At 29.4% G+C, this 23,078-nt stretch overlaps 2 protein-coding genes across 3 annotated transcripts in view; one reads left to right on the top strand and one right to left on the bottom strand.

The window, feature by feature from the left end:
* LOC136972779 (uncharacterized) overlaps positions 1–17,728 on the bottom strand; it is a 46,166-nt gene extending 28,438 nt beyond the window's left edge. The window contains exon 1 of the mRNA XM_067267425.1: positions 17,433–17,728. The gene's annotated coding sequence lies outside the window, so the exon portion shown is untranslated. The remainder of the gene's footprint in view (positions 1–17,432) is intronic.
* nau (nautilus) overlaps positions 16,726–23,078 on the top strand; it is a 29,549-nt gene continuing 23,196 nt past the window's right edge. The window contains exons 1-2 of one of the 2 annotated variants that reach the window (XM_067267420.1): positions 16,726–16,920; positions 20,798–21,476. In XM_067267420.1, coding sequence (XP_067123521.1) covers positions 20,811–21,476 — 666 coding nt within the window. In that variant the 5' untranslated portion in view covers positions 16,726–16,920; positions 20,798–20,810. Of the gene's footprint in view, positions 16,921–17,696; positions 17,968–20,797; positions 21,477–23,078 lie in introns of those variants that run through there. The other variant, XM_067267419.1, reaches the window with a different exon arrangement.

Here is a 23,078-nt window from a genome sequence, read left to right as displayed (position 1 = left end):
CATGCAGCATATATCCTATAGCAGGGGTGGCCAACAAGTCGATCGCGATGCCAAATTTTGGTCGATCGCTCGCGATGTCTTGACTTAATGTGTTACACTTGTAACTGAACGCAACGCGTGAACGTAACGCGCAAAACCAACAATATGCATGCAGTTATGACTGGACTCGTAGAAAACACAGCCATTTAGCTTGAATATTTGATACTGTCATGCGGTAGCTTCTTTTCTTTAGTATTAACAATATTATTATTATTAATCAATATTATTTATCCACGGTGACAACGTTGAGTTTCAATTTTTCATTTGTTTAAAATGTAAGTACTTGTTCTTTATGTTTTAAATTAAATTATGGCTTTTCTTACCTATCTATTTACTTGATAAGTGAGCGTTTTTGGCAACAGGCCTCTATATTTTTGGATTTTTCGAAATACGTCAATTGAGAAAAATATCCCAGTATCACCAAATGTAGCAAATATATTTATTCCTGTTTCGGAACTACATACCTGTGTGAACTGGCATTTTCATACTTAAAGTTAACGAAGACTAAACATTCTGTCCTGACTGATTCCCATACTGAAGAATCATTATTATTATCTTTGTCAGAATATACACCTAATTATGTTTCCTTGGTAAGAGACGTGCAAACTCAGTCCTCCCATTAATGTAACGTAATAAAATAAATTCTAAATCTGTCTTTATCAGTAGCTAATTTGAATTAATAAATATTGTTAATAATTACTCGTGTTGTTTTAATTCCCCTGGACGTGAGTTTTTGGCCCGTTAAATAATTACGTTGTTTTTTACGTAGGTAGATATACAGAGCGTTTTCAGTACAAAGAGCACTCCCGCGAGCTATTGATAGATTAGCAAAAAATAAGTCTAAAAATCTTATATCATTCTTCCATGATAAATTTTCCTCGCCCAAAAAAAAATCGCGAAAGTAAAATCTTATAATCAAATTATCAGCCGTACTGTGCAGTTTTATAACAACTTTTTCAAGTTTACGAACAAATAGTACCACAATTTATACATTGTAATTGATTAAAAAAAATTAAATTATATTTTAAGTTAATAAAAATCTATCTTGAAAGTGTCGAAAAATCGATTTTTTTTTTAGGTGCCGCCTGTACGGAATGAACGCGTAACTGCAAATATCAAAAGATGGGTCTGGAAATTAATTTTCTTTATGAGCTTATATCTTCAAAACTTAATAAGTGATTTAAAAATAGAAAATAGTTTTGAACATATATTTTCCTTATCTACCCATAGCTCGCGGGAGTGCACCTCGTACTGAAGCACAGTGTATAAACATAGTATGTATTTCACACCCCCCCTCGCCACTTTGACTATGCCTACGACGACAAGTCGATCGCGACACATTTTTAAGATAAAAAGTAGATCTTATGTACACAAAAGTTGGCCACCCCTGTCCTATAGGAACCTATAGAATATACAACCTATAAGCACAAACATGATATCCTCTAATTCGGGTGTTTCGATTACACGAATGGTTTATTCGATTTTGTCAGGATCAACGTCACCTTCGAATCACATAACGAAAAAATAAATAAACAAATCTAAAAAGTATAATTTTTGTATGTTATCGAAGTTAAGATATGTGAAATACGGTTTTTTATGCAATTTTCTGACGACAGAATTAAATTTGTCGGCATCTACTTTTAAGTTGATCTTTTATGAAATATCAATTTAATCAAACATTGATTACTTAATTACAGTAATTAAATTTTCATAGTTTATTTTTCGTTTAACCAAAATGAATTCCGACTTTACAACGTAAATTTTAATATAAACAGATATGAAAATAACAGAATTGCGAGTCACCGCAGGTTTCGAGTGTCTGTCTAAATTCTATAAAAATCCTTCAAAAGAGTAAATGGTTAAATCACTCTTCTTAAAATATAATAATTTATAATCTAAATGTTAAATAGAAACGATTCTAATTTAAAACAGTTTATTTCAGCAATAAATAATTTCATTAATTAATTAAGGCGCGATTTATTAAATTAAACACTTTTTCCAAAGAGAAGAATGCAACTTTATTGAAATAAACAAAAAATAAAATGCATTTGTGAAATGTTCTCGCTTAAGCAATTAATAGCATTATTCATTATTATAATAATCGATTAATGACAGAATTGATACAGATAACTTCCGTGCAATTTCTGGTAACAAACTTTATTCAATCTTTTCACGTTTCGAATAATTTCTTCACAATATTGAAAATTTTTCAAAATAAAATAAAATTTAAAAATAAATATATAAAAATTTGAAGTCTCTTCGGTCTTCTTAAAATGGTTAGTCCATTAAAGAATTATTCTAAATGCTCTTAGAGATCCTACATAAAACTAGAGATTTTTAAAAATCGGCTTTTCAAATTATTAAATTTTAAAAGTATACTTTCGTATTTTTAAAAATGATTTTTTAAGTTACCAAATACGATCTTTGAAAATTTTGTTTTAGTGTTTACTGTTTAAGATTTCCCACAATTACGTTTTGATAATTTTTAAATATATATTTGAATAAGGAACCTCTCGTTGCCACTACTATATCATTCTGTAACAAAAACCAGTTTTTTTTATATATATAAAAGTAAAAAGATTTCTGAAAAACAAAAGATATAAATTGTTGTTAATACGTATACAGTGCCTTTTAAAATATATCTTATTCATTTGAGACTTTAAAACGGCGACTCTTCTAATTATACCGTAGTAATATTACTTCAAATTTTAAACTGGCACAGTAGTACACTCCAAAATTTTTGTAATACAAGCATATAATTTTGATTTTATTATTGTACTACGAGTAGTAAAATTAAGTCATACTATATATATATTTGGGTTTTTGATATTTTCTACGTAAAATGTGACATCGGAAAGATTTTGTGACCGATTAATTTAATAAAAAATCCGATAATACAGATACTAAAATACAATTTGACCGGTAAAAACTCATAATACCGGTACTAAAGTTTAAAGCAACGAAACACAATTTGAGCAAAGTGTATTTATTTGTTCTTATGAAAATTATATACGAATTTATGAATTACTGTTTCTCGATGAATTAGAACCGAATGTGAATTTTATGCTATTTATTATTAGATAATAAATATGTTTTATAGTATTCATAAGTTTTTATATCGACAATTTATCATTTTAAAAATTGCGATATTCGAAATATGTTTAACTTCGGTCAAACTAGATTATTATTATTATTTTAATTTCATTCTTCCTAGATCGATCTATTAGAAATGACTGAACGATCTTATAGTTCCGAACATTCAATGCTAAATTAATGACTAATTAATTAATATTTTTTTTTCATTATGGCAGAAATGCATTATTACATCGTTAACATTTAGAGAAGAGAAAAAGTTTCGTCTTTATAGTGATAAAAAGCAATGAAATTCTTATCTATATTTCATTCTATTTAAAGAAAATCGAATGAGAGATTCTACATTTGTAGCAAAGTATATAAATATAATGTAAAATCTAATATTAAATATCAAAATCTGTTTCGAGAATTTTTTATATAAAACTGTGTTTTCAAATAGGTTATTTGAAATATTTGGGCTCTGATAGAAAATATCATATCTAAATACAAAAATAGAAATATAGAAATATAAGGACTTTGATCCAAACAACACTTTAAAGGAGTTTTCTATACTTATGATTTATATATAGAAAAATATCTTTGAAATTTTCATTTCCTATATATTTTAAAATTAAAATTTTTTTCCTATACGATTTAATACTATCAAATTATAATCTCTGGAAACAAATATTGAAAAAAAATGCACGATTTTTCTTCAATACAGTAAAACCTGTCTATGGCTACCACCCACGGTTCCTTCAAAAAGTGGTCTTTTAGAATTTAGACAGGTGGTCGTCCAATACTAGTGGTGCTGTAATACCGTATTTCCGTATTTATTTTGCGCACTTTTTAACCATTTCTACTAAGCAAAACTCGAGGTGAGCAAAAATACGCGAATTTTTTCAACAATAGAGCTATATTGGTTATATTGGTATTGTATTTTATTCTTATCGGATAACTCGATTTACAGGAGTCATCGTGATTTTATAAGACAGATTTAATACCAATATTTTAAAGATTAATACAATATTCGCATTTTCTCGATTATAATCCACATTCTTTTTTCCGAATTAATTAATTCAACTCGGTTCTTTTCGTTCGCTTCTCAGTTACGTGTATTACGTCTTCGATATACAAGCGAGTCGTATCTCTCCATCACTTTGGTTTTGATTTTCGTTCGTTTAATCTTATTTAATATTTAATATTTACTTAAGTAGGCCTACAATAAAAAATTATTAATAATAAAACGATTTTTTAATTTTTTCTCATAATACGATTTCATTACTTTCTGCGATTGTCCAATGACAGTGGCGGAATCGAAAAAAGAAGGTTGCCTGTAAAACTGATTTTTGCATTAATGCGTTTATTGTTTTTTTTTGTTTTGTTTTGTTTTTTGAATATTTTGCGTACAAAAATTACTTGGATATTATTTTTCTTAAAATATCGTGGAAATAAGGCAGGTTGATAACAGAAACTATTTATCGCACATGTACTGTATATGAGCGTAAAAAAAATAAATAAAATAAATTTTATCAAACGATGAGATCAGCCGATTAATTGTATCGTGTACAATATTTTATACCCTTAAGGAAAATACTGTAGGTCTACGGTAGCATAAATTTCGTTTTTCCACAATTAAACTTTGCCACTAATTGCGGTTGTGATAAACCATTTTCACTTTCTCTGATAACTTTAACACGATCTTCTAACGACAGCACTTTGCATTTCTTTCGTTTTCAGACAATTTCGAACAAACTGAAATGAATTTCTTTTGTTGCTAGACTAATTCATTAACACCTGCACCTAATTTCAAGGGTGGGAGAAGTGCCCGAGGTGGGTTCGACAAAGAGTTTAGACCAGATATATTGGCGGAAGTGGTCGCTTATTACAGTTGTATGTTGTTTCGGACCAAAAATCGATGCCCGCGGTCGCGTTACGCAGGTGGTCGTTTAATACGGGTATCTTATACGAAGACTCTATGTATAAACTATTCCGTGCCAAAAATTTTTGCCCATTTTGACAGGTGCCCGTCGAATGCAGGTGGTCGCCTAAGCAGCTTTCACTGTATTTGTAACACGTTATCTTTAAATTAATTTATGACCATCCTTAGTTTTTAGCATTAATTCCGTATATTATTAATAAATGCAGTCGAACAAATAATTAAAAAATTGTATGTGGTCATAAATGCTTTTCGATTCGACAACCTCAACTTGAATTAAATGTAACAATGAATTAAATAGTTCTTTCATCAGTTTTAATATGATTAATATTTAATGAAAAATTATGATTAACCGAATTTTGTTTCATTAGTCGTAAATTAAATTTAAATGTATATTAATTAATTTATCCTTTAATTTTTCGAGTACTTAAATTTGATTTAAATTATATATTTCGTAGAAATGATATTTATTTTTAATTTAAAATAAAAATCATGTGAACTTGCAAAGCAATATCCAATATTTATAAAACGCAATTATAGGCTACTACGTCATTTATTTTCAGTTAAACTAATTCAAATGTTTGATTTATATCTCATATTTCCTATTATTTTTAAATGAACGATTCGAATATTTTCTTTCTAATTAATATTAGAACGTCAACGAAATATCATTTACGTTCTAAATACGTTTACGATTTCGAAGTCAAAGATAATTTAGAAAAGAAAAACGATAAAACAGAAAAACATTTTAAAACTTTTAATATTAAAGTATTGATTAATAAAATATAAAATTTTATTAATTAACATGTTAATATTAAAAGTTTTATTCAAAAATTTAAAAGCAAATTTAACTGTAGACGAAATATGTCACAGTTACACATTTCAAGATGCTTCGCCAGGGTTTGCCTTAACTAAAATAATTGTATTATAAAATTAAATTTAAATAAATAAATATATATATATATAGGCCTATATATTCGTTATTTCCAATCAAGGAAGAGAATTAATGCGTTTAGCTTCGTGTTAAGAACTTCGTTTAGTTTCTTTAAAATCGTAACTTTGCGCATAGATCACGTAATTTAACTTTACGTAACGTGCAAATGAAGTAAAATAACTAGAAAACAAATTCCTGAACTAGTTCCTTTTTCGGTAAAGTGCAAACCTACGAATTCATTCCTTCGAATGAAATAATATTACTATTACTAATCTAGAACGATTAGTTTAACTCAAGAATTTGAGGTAATAAGTCGACCCGTAAAAAGTCTAACCTGGTTTCAAAAGTAGAACGGCCATAATTTTTAATTAACGTAAAACCTAATTTAAAAAGTTTGTTATAAAATCTTAAATATTTACTTTGATTTATTTACGAATAAAAGTAGAAAATTAATGATAAATGATAAATATTTAATTTAAAATTTTACTACAGGCCTTAAATAAAGGAACTTTTTTAAATGTGATGCTATTCTAATGCGAAGTGAATCTACGGACTGTATACTGTGAGATCATTTTTTTCTTTTTTCTTTCTTTCCTGTTGCAAATCGTAAAAGAATACGTTTCATCACGAAGGTTACATTCAAGTTCACCATATGCCACTTCCCGTTCACAGTGATAAAACACTTTTAATATCTACTGTTTTTTCTTTTATTATAGATTTACAACCGGTTATATTTTATAACGAAAAATTATAGGCCTGTACGAAGAACTTCAAATTTTTGACCAAAACATCAAAAAATTCATATAAACCGGAGCAAATCTATTTGCGTGTTATTTTATTTCGGGATTGTATAGAATATTTCAATATAATTTGACATTACAGAAATATTAAATACTTTTCTAATATAGAATTTTAAGATATTTTACAAAACGGCGAAAAAATTTCACATTGAAGTCTTACTACGTTTATAAACTAATCGATATTTATACATTGCGTAAGACAGATAACATATATTGGATTAAGATAAAAACGTACAGATTTATCATTTGTTTAACTCTCACTTACAGGGAAGAGTACTTGCTTACGTCTGTTTGACGTCATTCTTTCGCTTTTGCAATGGCATGACATAAAAAAATGACGTCGATTTTATATTTCGAGAAAATCGAGAGATCTTTCATGCTTTTATCTAATGTCTTTGATGAAACATTTATTTAAATAAGTTTAATACAAATTTAAAACAATTAAATAAAGAAATATTTTAGACAATATAAAATTAATTCGCCATTTATATACAGTAATATTAAATTATTATATCAATCAGTTAGCATATTTTGTAATTAAATAACTACTTTAACTGATACAGAGATCGGTATTAATTTCACTACAAGTAACAAATGCAATGGAAACAAAAAAGATTACATTTGTTAAGTGAAAAGTATTTTAAAAAGTTTAGAATTTGATTTTTCCTAAACCCAAAAATGCAGCTGTTCAAAACGAAAGTCATTTAAAACAAATGAGAGTATTTATGTTTTTCAGTAAGTTAATTCATTTTTTTATTACCAAATATTTCTTTTTTCCACAAGATTTAAAAAAATCCATTCCCCGGATGCCGGGGAATGAATGACCGTCCAGAGTTTGCTTTCCAACTTCCCATATAAAATGTGTCGCCAAATATTCTCACGACTAACTCTCGTACAGAAAAAAAAATGTAAGAATAAAATATACTAAAAATGTTAACATTTTATTCTTCTTAATTCCAAAGTTGTATTCAGTAAGATATAAGAAATATGAATTTGAGTTGTATTTCATTTTAAAATTTTAAATTTTTCAGGACATAAACAGAAAAAGATCTATTGATAAATGTTATGTCATCGTTTTCATCCCTCGAATTTTTCATTTTTGATCTTTTTCGATTGTAACTTTTAATTTCTATTACAAATTCGATACTAGCATTGAAATAATTAAAAATAAAAAAAAATAAATCTAAACCATTTAAAAACTTCATTTATCGGTAGATAATATTTGCAATTGTAATATAGCTGTAACTATAAAACTTTAATATATATATAGGCCTATATCAAAAATTGATTTTATTTGTTTATTTTCTTTATTTGTTTATTTTCTCGAAAATTCGCAGTTTTTAATTTAAATAAATTTATTATTAATTTAAACAAGTTAACGATTTGACATATTTTTTCATAACGCTGTGACTGAATTAAATAATTTTCAAAAGCTTATTTATCTTCGAAATTAATTAAATTCGGAATTAATCCAATTCCGAATTTAATTAATTTCGGTGGATAAATTCTATTCTCTTCTAAATGTTAATTAGTTGTTTTTATTATCAAGGATAATTTAAACGAAACTTTATTATTACTTACACTTTTATTGCTAAATTTAATCAAATTTTACAATTATTTTATTTTATTTTAATTTAGTAGCGCAAAACTGACTAACAAACTAATAAGTTATATATAATAATTTATAATATAGTATAATATTAGCTTACGATTTAACAGAATAATTGTGGGAAAGGAGACTGTGCTATTTTCGAAAATTGGTTAAATCCGTTAAATCGAATGTATTTTCGATTTAACGAACTTAAAATGTATAGGATAAATTAAAATGATATAGTATAGAAATAATATAAAATAATTCATACTTGTTTATTTTATTCAATTAATTATTCAATGTATATATCTTGATTAATTATTCAATATACTTTATAATATATTGAATAATTCATACTTGAATGACCCAATCTTTCAGCATGCTCTATTCGCAAACTTAAAAAAAGTTGTGTTTTTCTTGTAGGACAGAAATTTTATCTGTTAAATCTGAAGTCTGTTAAATAGGGATCCGTTAAAACAGGACTCGCCGTATTTAAATATTTTATCCTTTGAAACTTAAAACTGCTTATTAGTAATATAAGATATTAATAAATTAATTAAAACGCTTCCCTTAATTTCTAAAATACTTTTCCCTTCTTCTTTTTTAACTATTTATTTTCAAAGTATTTTCAATAATAAAATTTATCTTTTCATCAGTAAATCATAACAGTCAGTTGCTATTCACTTATCAGTACTCTGCCAGAGAAAAAGAAAAAAGACGATTCAAACACGTGGTTAGCGAAGAATAAGACGTAATAAACCACTCTAAAATTTACAGTCAGATAATTTAAAAAGATTCCGAAAACACAATAGAGTACTTAAAAATCTATTCTTAACAATACAATTGTAATATAAAGTGACGATTGTGTTTGACTAGAGCGGTGCCGAAAAGTGATGAAAAAGTATCCGATAACAGTAAGTGGAAATTCGAGAAGCATCCGCGAATAGTTTCTGCAGAAAAGAATCGCTGCATTTGATTCTATCTCTTCCTTAATGAGTCGAGGGAATAATAAAAACTTTCTGGGATCATGTGAAGTAAAAATATCACCATTTCATTCGTTACGTATGAAAATAATAGGCCGTTTCGCCTAGGAAAGTAAATTAAAAATACGAAAAAATACATACAAATCCTCACGAATTTTGTTTCTTTCATACTTATCAACTGATTAAAAAGTTATTTTCTAATTACAAATATTAAATATAAAATTAAAGATTTAGAATATAAAAGGCTAACTTATAAACTGGTATCAAGACGTTGTATTATATCAACCAATTTTAAATATTTTATCGTATTGAGAAAGATAAAAATAAGTCAAGTGTAACAAGCGACGAACCGGTCTTAATTAAAGACATTTTTAACAGTTTTTAAACGAAACCGTAGACTAAATTATCCCTTAAAGTGAAAGAGAAAAATGCGACACGAAATTATTTGAAAAATATAGGAGGTAGAACTTTCCGCCTGCTGTAAATCATAAAAAATGTCAGTGGGAGAAAAATTAGCCTATTTATAATCCATTCCTAAAGATAAAACCGAGATGACGTTTTTATCGAGATTTTTTGCGAAATTTCAGAAAACGAGACAGATATCGTTAATAAAGAGTTTTTCCCGGTTAAAACTATTCCTGGTCAAACACATAGTCGTGTCAACCATTTAGAGAATGTCATCCTCACCAATCATTCGATAGTTAAAAAATCACAACTCGCAACTGGCTGTCTCGCAACAACCTAAATACGGTCTCTTCCGACTTAAAATTGCCTTTCTTTTTTATATTATGGTAGTGGTATGTCGAGTGTTTACTTCCCATGTGTCTTTTTTTCCGACTCTTCATTTTTTTCTTTTGTAGATGTCATTCTCAAACATCAATTTTACCCTCTTCTTTTTTTTACTATTTATGTCGTAACCCCGGCGGTGCCATCTTTCGAATTTAAAAAGAACTATAATCCTTAAAGTTATTTACGAGATTCGAATTCGAAATGCGAACTTTTTCCTTTTCACCCGTTTAGATGAAAGAACTAATTGTCGAAAAATATTAAATCTCTTTTATGTAAACAAGAATTTGTCTTCCGAGAAATTTGGCATCGAATGGAATTCTTTGGATAGTTTATTCTTTGAAGTATTTTCCGAGGAATTCTAAACACGCCATTCTATACTGAGCTTAACCAGACTCTTGATCATCTTCTGAATTTATGCCAATTTCATTTCATTATTAATTTAAACACGCGTAAACTTATTTCCTTTAACTATTCGAATACGTAGATACGAAGTGTAGGGAAAGGTACCGACGGCCGAAATTTTTATTTTAAATTCTAAAATTTATCCACCTACGAAACGATAATTAATACCAGAAATAGAAGACAACCGAAATAATATATAAATTTTAACGTTAAGTTACAGATTGCCTAATAAAAAATAACAAATCTGGTTCCTTTCAGAGACTAAATGTCTGGCACTACGATGCTAAAATATCAAAAGATATTCATTTCCTTATCTGATATAAATAGGATTAGATGAAGATAATTCGTCTTCTTGAATTTAACTTACTAACCTACTTCATATCCAATTTCCCAACCTACATTAAGATATCTTTCAGTTACGATATATCAAAATTAAATTGTTTGAGTTCGAAAATGAATTTCAAAAATAATAGGAAAGCATCGAGTAAGATACGACTCCTTATATATCATTTATTTTAGATTTGAAACCAACATATTGCTGATATATAATAAATTATATCTGTAGCAAATAATAACAGTCGTGGTCGTCTGTGTACACTACATCTTCGATTTAAAAAATTAAAGAGGAAATTTATTCGGTTACAGTATTTTATTAGAAAATAAAGTAACTAAATAACTCTACTTATAATAGCACGCGCGAATTTATAAATGACTTCTACCGAAAATAAATTTATCAAAGAAAAAATTCTAAAGTCGTCACCTTACTCTAATAAATTCGTCATCGTATCTCGGTATATAATAGAGAATTTGGTGTCGTTATTTATGTTTTAAAATCATTTTTCTTTTTTATATATTATGTTAAAGTAATGTTCTACTTCAGCAATTCTTCATTAATTACAAATACGAATTTTCGACATAATTGTAACTTTGCATGTTAGTAAGAGCTTATTTAATTTAATTTTAAAAATAGAGTTAATATCGTTATTTCACCCTCGACGTCATTAGTTCAAATTGCTACAGCTCGAAGTACGAGAAACTCGATTAACACACATTTTCTTACACAAATTATCAGTGGAATAACTCTTGTAAACGTATTGGTAGTAAAAAAAACATGCTAACAAAACCTATTTTATGCATTGAGAACGTTTAAAGAAAGCATTTTTGTCATATAAACGCAAACGATACGTCAAATTAATGATGATAAATAATAAATTTAGTGGGCCAGACACGAGGCTAAATTTACTAAATTGTTTTCGTCGCTACACAAAAGAAAGATGAAGAGAATGGCGGTATGAGATTTGTTGGCATCCTGGCTTACACTTTGGGGAGGGGATGCCAACAAATCTAGAATATTCGCGATTATAATTAAACTGAGTGACAAACGATAGTAACTAATATTGGATATTTGGGCGAGTTAATAAGTCTAAATGTCTAAATAAAAATAAACAGAGCGAATTTACGAGTCGCAAACCTACAAAACTATTTATAAAATCGACCTACGCCCATGCAAATCTAAATACATAATCTCATTAGATTAAGAAAATGTTGTAGATTCGTTAATATTTTCTATTAATTACACAGGATTTCTTCGCAACCAGTTCAGATTTTTGCATTTGCATTGATTGCGGTAGCCATCAATTTTAAGAAATTTGAAAATATTCATTTCACTAAATTAATTCTAAATAAGAAGGTCAAAATTCTTCGTAGAATTTCAATTATTCATTTCTAAACATGTATTTATAGGTCATCCGTATATGATATAGTTCACAGAGATTCGCGATAATGCAAAATAAATCGGGAAAACCATCAACTACTTTTCGTTTGGGCCAGTATTAAAAATAAAACTTAAGTCATCGCAGTCTGAAGTGCCAATAAAATTAATAAACTCAAACTAAATATCACATAACATTTTTTCTGTAATTAACTATTATTTATTTTATTTTATAAATAAAAATACGTACACCTTTATTCTAAGATGTGTTTTTAAAAAAAATAATTTCGATAAAGCTAGGTATAAATTCTGCAATTGACATCGAATGCTAAGTTTGCACACGAACATCAATTAGCCTAAATCGAAAGTTGGTTTTATAAAGTTCGTTTTGGAAAACTTTAATCCATATTTATACATTGATTCACACATTAAACATAATAGCGTAGACAGTTTCCTTATTTCGAGGTATTTTTCTGTAATCAGGTTATACCAAAACTTCTGCAAATCGTTTAATTTCTTCATTTTTTTTTTCAAAGCAAAATCTTAAAAATAGAAATGAATTTAGAAAGAATTTTTTAAATATAATAATTATTTATGTAATAAATTAGTATAATTAAAATGTTAACAAATACTACTAAAATACAGACATTTTTCGAATGAGAAAAAATACCTATACATACTGAATCATACAGAATTGCAACTTAATTACTCTATTAAATAAATATATATTTTGTGTAGGTATTTTTATAACTAAATAATATATTATATTATATTATTTAAATTAGCATAAAAGCCTAAATATACGTTCAGAAAATCAAACCACAGATCGGATTTTTAGCGTTTTTATCATCAAATAAAAACAAAATTATTAAATAAGAAATGCGCAACAAAATTTGCAAAGCAGAAATAAATGTGAAGTAGCCTAATGAACTACTGAATAATCAATCTGTTACAGCGATAAGAAAAGTAAAAATATCCCGTATAATAGTGCCAATTTCATATTTGTATAGAATATAATTCTGTACAGTACATACAATTAAAGTACTCAAAGTACACATTTATAAAGTCACTTCTATTTTTAACTGATTATTAAGTCATACATTTTAGTACCAAAGATTGATGAAAAAATTGAGCCTAGATTCAACTTTTTAAAATCAGTCTTTGATAGTCCACTAATTAGTAGATAGTCCCTTAGTAGAAACATATAAAATGTTAAAATCAATATTTAATTTTTTAATTATTCTTAATAAGACATATATTCAAATAAATTTAAATTTAAATCGAGAACGAATGATCTTCGACTTAATAAAGACAAAAAAAAATTTAATCGATCGAGACTTACCTCGATAATCATTACTATTTCGATTCGATTTTAGGATAGTCTATGCTTTAAAAAAAAAAATAACAACAATAATAATAATACAGTAATAAAAATACGGATTATCCAGAAAGATGCTAGAGAAATTAGGAATATGTTTACATTTCTTTTTGTATTACAATCAAGACGGGTTATTTCAAAATAAAATAATTTGTTTAATCTATAAATACAAAATATAGGTCTATATGATAAGATCGCAAACATTTAAAGTAATATTTTTAAAATTTATAAATTTAATTCCATTAAAAAAAAAGAATTCCATTTCGAATTCAGAGTTGGAGAGTTGCATCCGCTTCTCTCGCCCACATCAGCCATCCAAAAGAAAGAAAAAAAGATTGAATCTTAGATATTTTATTAGTTCTTCCATCTTTCAGTTTTACACTTTAGGACAAAAATACTTTGGTATGTTGAAAATTGCAGGGACTTTCGTAGGCGTGAATTCGCCCCTGCAATTTTCTGCCGGAAAAGTTCTATGCCAAAAGTTTTCGTTAGTAATATTCAGTGTTTTTTTCGAATTAAAGCTTTATGTAGCGAATGAGATGTAACTGATTCTTTGTCCCCGACCAGTATATATCAGTCTGTATCTTTTAAACGTTTCTGACACAGCTCCTGACATATATTTGTAGATTAATTGTTCCTTTAGAGAATTCTTGCCAAATTACAATATAAAAGTCACTTATGATATTCGTACTGTACAATAAACGACTTTTAATAAGTTAAAACAAAACTCGTAAAAGCTTGCGATATTTTATACATTGCGAAATTATTACTGTTGACTATGATAGTTTGACAATTATTTTATATAGGCCTAAATATTATTTTAAAACATTGGAAATTTTTACTTAGCAAACAGTTTTAACGAAAATTCAAATTTATATAGCCTAATGAAAATGTAATATAATTAAAAAATATATATATATATGGAAAAGTTATTAATATGGAAAAGTTATTAATTTATTTTGCAAATTAGATCTGTTTAAACATCTTCCAAAGTACAACATAGAATCTTATTATACCTTGTTTATTTATTACATTAATTCTAAGATAATTTCTTAACGTTAACAAAAATGATAAGTACGCTGTGTTATAATTGTTTGTTTCACAAAGAAACAAATACAAATGATGTAGGACAGACGAGACTATTGTAAATTTATTAAAATGGAAATGAAGCTTGATATCATTTCGTTTCTCAAGTCCATTTCACGAAAAAGTAAGTTCCGAAATAGGCTCAGTCGTCATCGGGTAAGTAAAGTCTCCGGATATTTTAATCATTATTTTAAAACAACAACTTAATGCTTATTAAATAAAATTAAAAATGATGAAGACATAATCGAAAGTTTATTTACTTACATTACAATTTTAGTAATATTACCATATTTAGTTATTCCAATTATGTACTGTTTCGATATCAATTTTTAAAGGTAATTTATAATTTTTACGTTATTAATAATCATAAACGTAAGTATGAATCATTAAAAATTTCAAAAATAAATTTTAAAGCGATTAAACGTTATAACGTTTTACCTCAAACGAATGAAAATTCGATGATATTTCTTCATTTGAAAAGTAAACAGTATTAAAATTATTCCGAAAAAATGTATTGAATTCGCAATAATGTATTTTATATCACTTTAATTAAGAATTCTGATCAATTTGACAATTTAAAAGTTATCATTGAAAAAGGAAAACCTTCATGCGATATGCTTTGGCACATTTTTTTTTAATTCTAAAGACTAAAATGGCGCATATATTGCTCTGATTTCTTTAGACTCTAATGTAAGTGAATCTATTATTCAGAATAAATAACTTTTATACAGATTAAACTTCGGTGTAAAGTATTTCCTAATAAACAGTAATTTATGTAATGAAAATGTAATATTTTAATATTCTTCATTTAGTAATTATTTGCTACCGAAGAAACAGATATTTTATATTCGAATATCTGTTTGCTACTAGTTTTAAATATATAAATATATATTTTTTTAAATAAAGTAAGGAATAGCCTATCTGTGCACGATGCAAGAGAATTAGCTCTATTTGATATATGGACAAATACCATGAGAAAAAAAAAAAAAGACGAGAATTCGTTATTTTAAACAAAATAACCAGAGAAGGTCGAAGACAAAAGTTAAACAGAGGATAAGTAGGATGGATGAAGAAATTAGATAAAGTCGAGGATACGGTCTTCATCAAAAATATAAAAGGTCGGGTTGACTAAAACATCCGATCTCATAAAAGACTGTAGTTAAGAATCAAAAATGCAAAAGAATCAAAGTCACTTCCTGCCGAGAAACGTGTGTGAATTCAGGGAAGAAAGACTTCTCATTAATAAATGAGTCAACCGTCAGCTCCATATGTTTATGCATCATCAGCGCTAATTTCAAAAACAAAAAGGACCTCTCTGGTCCGTCCGAATTCGGTACGTTCCGATCTTTTTAAGGCGGAAATGACTCGATACACTATACTAATCGAAGTGATGTCATTGGGACACGTGTTACTCGCCGCTTCCCTCTATTCTCGGACCTTGATCTTATTCACATCGAAACCGCAGAATCGGAATCGATACCGGAAATCGATTCTCCTCCTCCACATCCCACCTCCGACTGTGTTTTTCCGAGTAGACGGTCCGTACGTCGATGGACGATTATCGAAAAATCCCACGGATTCTCGCCGTCGTTCTCGGATTTAATGGCGATCGACCGAGAGGCGACCTTCGACCTTCGGGTCACAAAATAGGACGATTGACATTTACGACGGTCGGGTCGAAAATACTTCCAAACTTTTAAATTCTCTTATATTATTTACAATGTAATTTCGAAAATTCTTTTCCATCTGCAAAATCAGACTTTCCATATTTCGTTTTTCTTTTTATTCTCCTAATTAATTTTTTTATTACTCCCATAAAGCTTAATACTTTTCATCGACCATGCGAAATTTGATTCGTATGGATAACTCCGATTGGCTAAGTGACGATCGAGTGGCGATTATTTTTATTGGTCTGTTTAACACTTGGAATTTATTTGTTTAGTGTCAGTTAAATTATCATTACGAACGATAATTGGATAAGAAGGAGAATAACTACAGAAGGAAAGAGATAGAAGTATCAGTTATAATATTTTGTTACATATACAATTTGTGTTTTTCTACCGTCGCGAACCTCTTATTGGGAGTGTAAGTAATGAATTAGACATGCATCGATTTAACTAAGAATAAAGTTTCTCCTCGACCTTTCTACGTCTACACTTGGCTATTGGATTCGTCCAAAACGGCGTTTTTTATTGGGTAAGATTAATTTAAAATAGTTTACTTAATAATATTTGTTATAATTATACGTAGAATCCATTTCATAAATAAACGGTTTTAATTAATTCACTTATAAATGTGGTAGTTAAGTGAAAATTTAATATTTTTTAGACTTGCATCTGAAAAAATTAACTAAATATAAAAATTCTCATACATTTTTGCAATAAATATTGAAATCAGTTAAAATTGGAATGTAGAAATTTGTGTAATTAAAAATCGATATTTTATTTAAATTATAAATTATTATCTAATTTTCGATTGAAATTTCGAAATTAATTCAAACTCTGTTAATGTTACTGACGTCTGCTTATAACGAAAGTATTTTGATTTCTGTATAAAACAATTATAAACTACTGAGCGATAAAGAAAGTTAGCTATAAAAAAGCCAAATTATTATATTTCACAATTTATTCGACCATTCAGTGTCACATTTCGTCCTTCCAAAGGATATCGACTAATAAATAATCCTGAGTATCGAATGAATGACATACCTAAACGCCAACGTGCGCATTTTCATGCCACAAAATGCCAGGCCGACATTCGCTACTAAAACCGTTCACCTGCCCAAATAATAATGTAAAAAGAATACTTAAATTATTCATTCTTTAGGTCAGAGGTGATTTGATCGTTCAATTAGTTAGTTCCCATCTGCTGCCCTCCAACGGATGTCGAGGGCATGGGGAAGAAGGGAAACTTTAAAGGTGAAACTCTATCCCTGTAATAGTTCTTGCTGACTTTAACGCATGCGCACGGTAAAGTTCAACAGGAATGGATACTCGGTTGTCACAAAATCTGCCAAAAAGATCTTCGCTCCTTCCCCCTGGTCGGAAGACCTCACATTGATGTCAATCCCGAGTCGAAGCAATCATGCCATCCTCTGCAATCTCATCCTTTGGTCATGCTGGGTTTATTGCTACCGAAATCACTTTAGCTCGTCACCGAATTACTTTATAGACCCGGATAAGAGACTGTAACATCTTAAAGATCACAAAACCAAAACATTTTTCGGATCTCCGAAACAGAAAGGTGAGTATTCTCCTTTGGATGCAATTTTCGGAAACTACTTCATAAATTAACGAGTTCTAATCGCTCAAATTCCAAACAATGTGTGCTAAATGCCTTCGAAACGATATTTAACCTTAATATGACTTTAATTTCGTCTCAAAATAACCTACACTTATGTTTAAGATTATCCATGATTTAACAACATTTTTTCGAGCTGACATATTGAAGAACTTAAATTAATTTCGTTCTACATTTATTGAACATGATATATTTTAAATATAAAATGAAATATAATATTAAAAGTTATGTATATATAAATGCAATGTATACACTTTTAAGGCATCAATTAAATTATTCTATTTCTTTACAAAAATAAAAATCCTTCAACATTTCTTGTAAGGAATAGAGTTTATCTTGAATGTAAAAAAAATAAACAAGAAATTAAAATAATGAAATATTTAGGTTTGTTTTGAAAATATAAAAATGATAAATGTGTGGAATTTTGAAATGATGACGGGTATTTACTTTCTCCCTCTTTTTTAATGTAAGGAATGAAATTCTGTCTGTCTATTCTGATTGATGATTAGTCCACTCCTTAAACATAAAGAAAAAAAGTTATATTTGACGTTATAAAGTCTAATAATTACTGCTATTATATCGTTCTCTAAAAAGAAATTTCGAAATTTAGTTAGTTAAAATTAAACATATCAAGAATAAATACAGTATGTAAAGTTAAATCGAAACTTAATATATGTTTGTGTTTGTAAATTTTTTTATAGTTTTTTTAAAAATTTATTTGACCAGCAAATTGTTCTGAGGGTTAATGTAAGTTTATAACTTATTAAACAAGTTAACAGTTAAACATATTAAGAAATTTCTTACACAATAAAGTCTGTAATAAACATGCAATCTTGACTTGTCAATGCGGAATCCAAATTCGTTCAAAACCCGAAAAGTTTAAATTTCTTTAAGTATATTTTATCGTAAGTGGATATATCCTACCAAATTTTATAGAAGTCGTATGAATTATTCAGCTTCTTAGGGATAATCCACGATAAAATTATATCGAATAGTTGCCGAACGAATTGTATATTCACTAGCAGTTATATATTACGTAACTTTATGCCAAGAACAGCATAATAACTGGAGTAACTTCTTATATTTATAGATTAAATGTGGAAACTGCCATTTCTAAATCTTTTAAACTCCAACATTTCCCGATAAACTTAACTTTTTCAATTTAAGTGCTTATTTTTTTCTAGATTAATTTATACTAATTAAGTTTAAGTTTTTAAAATTTATCGGTATACAATAAGTTAAACATTTATGTATCGGCCTATGTAAATACTAATGAGAAGAGATATTAAGCTAGTAACAAAAGATAATAATTGATCGATATTACTTGTATTAATCTATATTAATGTCTTTGTTAAATCTACATAAACAGTACAGAAGAGTAATAGCATAGCTTAAAGTATACAGTACGATACGAGGTTACAAAACTTTAGGCCTACAAAGAAGTATTATCTTTTCTAAGAAATTTCAACTACAGAATATTCTTTCTACAGAAGTTAGAAATTATAAAAGATTTAGAAAATGGTTTATATTGCGGGGTATTTTCCATTCTTCTGTAGACAATATCGTTCATAACCTTGTTTTCTAAATGAATGCTCTACAGCCGAAAGGTAGATATTTACCAAAGCATTTGGTAGCTCTAATTCGATTCAACCGCGGAATGAGACATACAAGTGACTTAACTGGTGACAAAATTTATTATGTATCCGATAAAGACTAAGTCAATTTATAGAATCGATTGATCCTTTTGTTCTCTTGATTAATAAGAGAATATTAAATTCTTTTACACATTTCTATTCCGTAAACGTCCGAATTTTTTTCTTTTCAGAAATTCTAAACTGAAACTAGGAATTACGTTTATTGACGAAATTTTTATCGTTTCCGACAAAAATCTGTCTGTTCGTCTTCCTTTGTGACTATTCGAGACCGGAAAGAACTAAAACTCTGTTTGAGGAATTTTAGATCCTGAACTGCTATTTAATCACTATGCAAAATTTTCTGTTAAAGCTAACTAAGTAGTAAATATTACTTAATGTATAATCGGACTTAAAGCTGTTCGGTGTACTAGAATGAATTGAAACAATGTCTCGCTTTGATTCGATTTGCTAGAAAATTTAGATTTAAATTATTTTCTAAAGTAATATATATCGTATTTATTTATTAAAAAGCAACCACGGTCTATTACTGTTGAAGTGTATTTATTTTTTTACGTATTTTTCAAAAACCTCATACTTTTTCGTAAGACTCGTATTTTTCTTCGAAGATATCCGAAAAAATTTTAAAAACAAACTTTGTGTGTCGCGCTATATCCAAATATATTTTAAGACATAAGAAAAGCATTCGTTGGTCGAAGTCATAGAGATATTTTTGTCGTAATATTCTCGTTAAGAGTGGCATTCGAACCTCGCAAATCTTCTCTTTTTTCTTTTCCGAGAGGTTATTAGGGCCATCGGTAATTTGTAAAGCGGCATCGTCCAAGAATCGTTCCGCAAATATGTCTTCGCTACCGAAGCAGTACAGTACGCTCTATCGAGGACGTTTTCTAACAACGACTTTCCTGTTCTGTTTTTCGGGAAACGTTTTTACGTCTATTTTTGTTAAGTTTATCTCGTTATTTCCTAATTCTGTTTATTCTTTTCACTCGAACGTAGACGCGGAGCCTATATTTTCGGATAGACGTAAGACAGAATTTAGGGGCGAAGCTAATTAAAATTTAAAATATGAGAGGTAACTATTTCATTAATTACCAGTCTTATGGTTCTTACTATCGTTTTAGGAGGCGAAACGAAATGGTTTTGGAAATGAGGAGTTGCAGATACGAAAATTCATCGTCTTCCAGTATGTATGGTTTGTATTCGAGTCCTCCACCTGCTCCTGTTCCTCCCAGTCTGGGCGAACGACCGCCTTGGCCCGCTGTGCCTTTCCCCCCTTCTGGAAGTCCTCCCGTTCCAGACGCCTCTACGGACTACAAAATTCCCCTTCGTCTGAAAGTACCAATTTCTTGTGACGACAAAAATGTCACGGACTGCAAAATACGAGCGGTTCCTTCTCCCGTCACTTCCACTTCTTCGGACGGACGTTCGAGCGCGGGAGACGACAACGAAGAACACGTTCCTCACGTCTTGGCTCCACCATTCCAAGGCCACGCTCAACGCAGATGTCTTCTGTGGGCCTGCAAAGCCTGCAAACGGAAGACGGTGACGGTAGACAGGAGAAAGGCTGCCACGTTGAGAGAACGAAGAAGACTGAGAAAAGTGAACGAAGCCTTCGAAACGTTAAAACGAAGGACTTGCTCCAATCCCAACCAAAGACTACCCAAAGTCGAAATTTTACGAAACGCCATAGACTACATCGAAAGTCTGGAAGAGCTTTTACACGGTTCGCAGACTCTACCCAGAACGGACAGAAGACAATTCAGGGATCCCGATTCCGGAAGCGGTGGAAGCGATTACACGGTAAGTCTTTCAAAAAATGTAAATAAACAGTTAAAAAATCGCGATAAAAGAAACGACGAGAAACCGAAAATCGTGACAGTTCCTTTAATTCGGTCCGAAATCGCGACTGGCGTAACTCGATCTGTTGGCCCGAAAAATTCCAAAAACAAAGTAATAAAACGAAATTCTCTTCTATAATAAGCTAACATTCGAATGACGAACGAAAGTAGCTAGCTTTCTTTCTTTTTTTAAGTGGATGAAGTTTTTGTAGCGACTCGAATAGTTTTTCTCCATTCTCTTCTCCAAAGTCATCTTTCTTTATCTAATCTTTCTCTTCTTTTCGCCATCGTACCACGTTCTTCCGAATTTACGAGGACGTAACCAACGTCGAATTTGTTTATTTTGTGGGGGAAAAAACGAGAAAAACGGCCCGATTTCCTCCGAAATAAGTTGCCAAACGATAAAGGGATCCCGCATAATAGTAGTCAAAATAAGCTAAATACCAGAATAGTAACGGCTGGAGGTGCCGTCTTACAGAAGGCGATTCTTTCTCGAGATGCCGCTTAAATAACGCAATTCGATCCCACGTTCAATGACGACGTATAGCACCGACTTTATTCTCACAGTCGGACGAAAATAACTTTTCTCCGGCGAATATTTAGCATTTTAACCAAAGAAATTAATTTTTTCTCTTTAATTTTTTTGTTAATAAATTAAATGAATCGAATCGAAGAAAAAAAGAGATTTCGTAGACCACCGAAAAGACTAAGTACCGAGATAATCGATGATCTAATTAATAAATAACAAAGGGAGTGACATTTCTTCGAATGCTTCCCGGCCGACGTAAAGAAACGGAGTGCAATAAGCTAATTATTGCCATCTGCTCGCCAGCCGCATCCGACTCTGTCTTGGGGATCTTATCTGCGCGCTTCGACGCGCCGGAGGGTTCGCTACGAACTAAGGGGGAGTATAAGGCCAAGAATAACACGTGCAGATTATGACGTCTCGTAGAAAAATATGTAGGTTATCTTACGCTTTGGAACCGGTTCTCGTCACTACTTTGCGAATCGATATTGAAATCTCGAAGTAAAACAATAGTCCTCTTCACCAAATTAAAGAATTTAGCACTCATTTTATAGTTATAATAAGAGCGCTGTTAAATTCGGATCGATAAAAACCTACCGAATTTAATGTCAAACTTTTCTCTTTTAAAATAATAAACAGAGATTAAAGACTAAAATCCGATATGAAACAAAGTATATTCTCGTCCGTTACCGTAAGAGAAACAAGTTAGAAGGATGAACAATTTGCTTAGGATCTAACGAGGATTCGAGTGCTTAACTTATCCAATCCATCATTTCCTATTCTGAAAGGAGTAATTTGTCTGGCAAACGAAAAGGTTCCTCAGAAATGATTGCTGACTGCACGCGATGATTTAAAAAAGACTTAATTCATTGAATAAAACGGCCGCTAAAAATATAATATTCTAATTTTGGAGGTCAAATATTAAGGTCGAAATAATTGGCTAAAGCTACGAAAGTTAATGATTTAATTTCAATATTCGTTTTAAAAAGTCATACAATATTAATATTCATAAAATTCTATTTTAAACATTTTAAAATA

Source organism: Centruroides vittatus, unplaced genomic scaffold, assembly GCF_030686945.1.
Source record: "Centruroides vittatus isolate TY-2023 unplaced genomic scaffold, ASM3068694v2 contig_301, whole genome shotgun sequence".
Classification (NCBI taxonomy): Eukaryota; Metazoa; Arthropoda; class Arachnida; order Scorpiones; family Buthidae; genus Centruroides; species Centruroides vittatus.
Note: the sequence above shows the minus strand (reverse complement) of the source record. Positions and strands in the feature narration are given on the sequence as shown.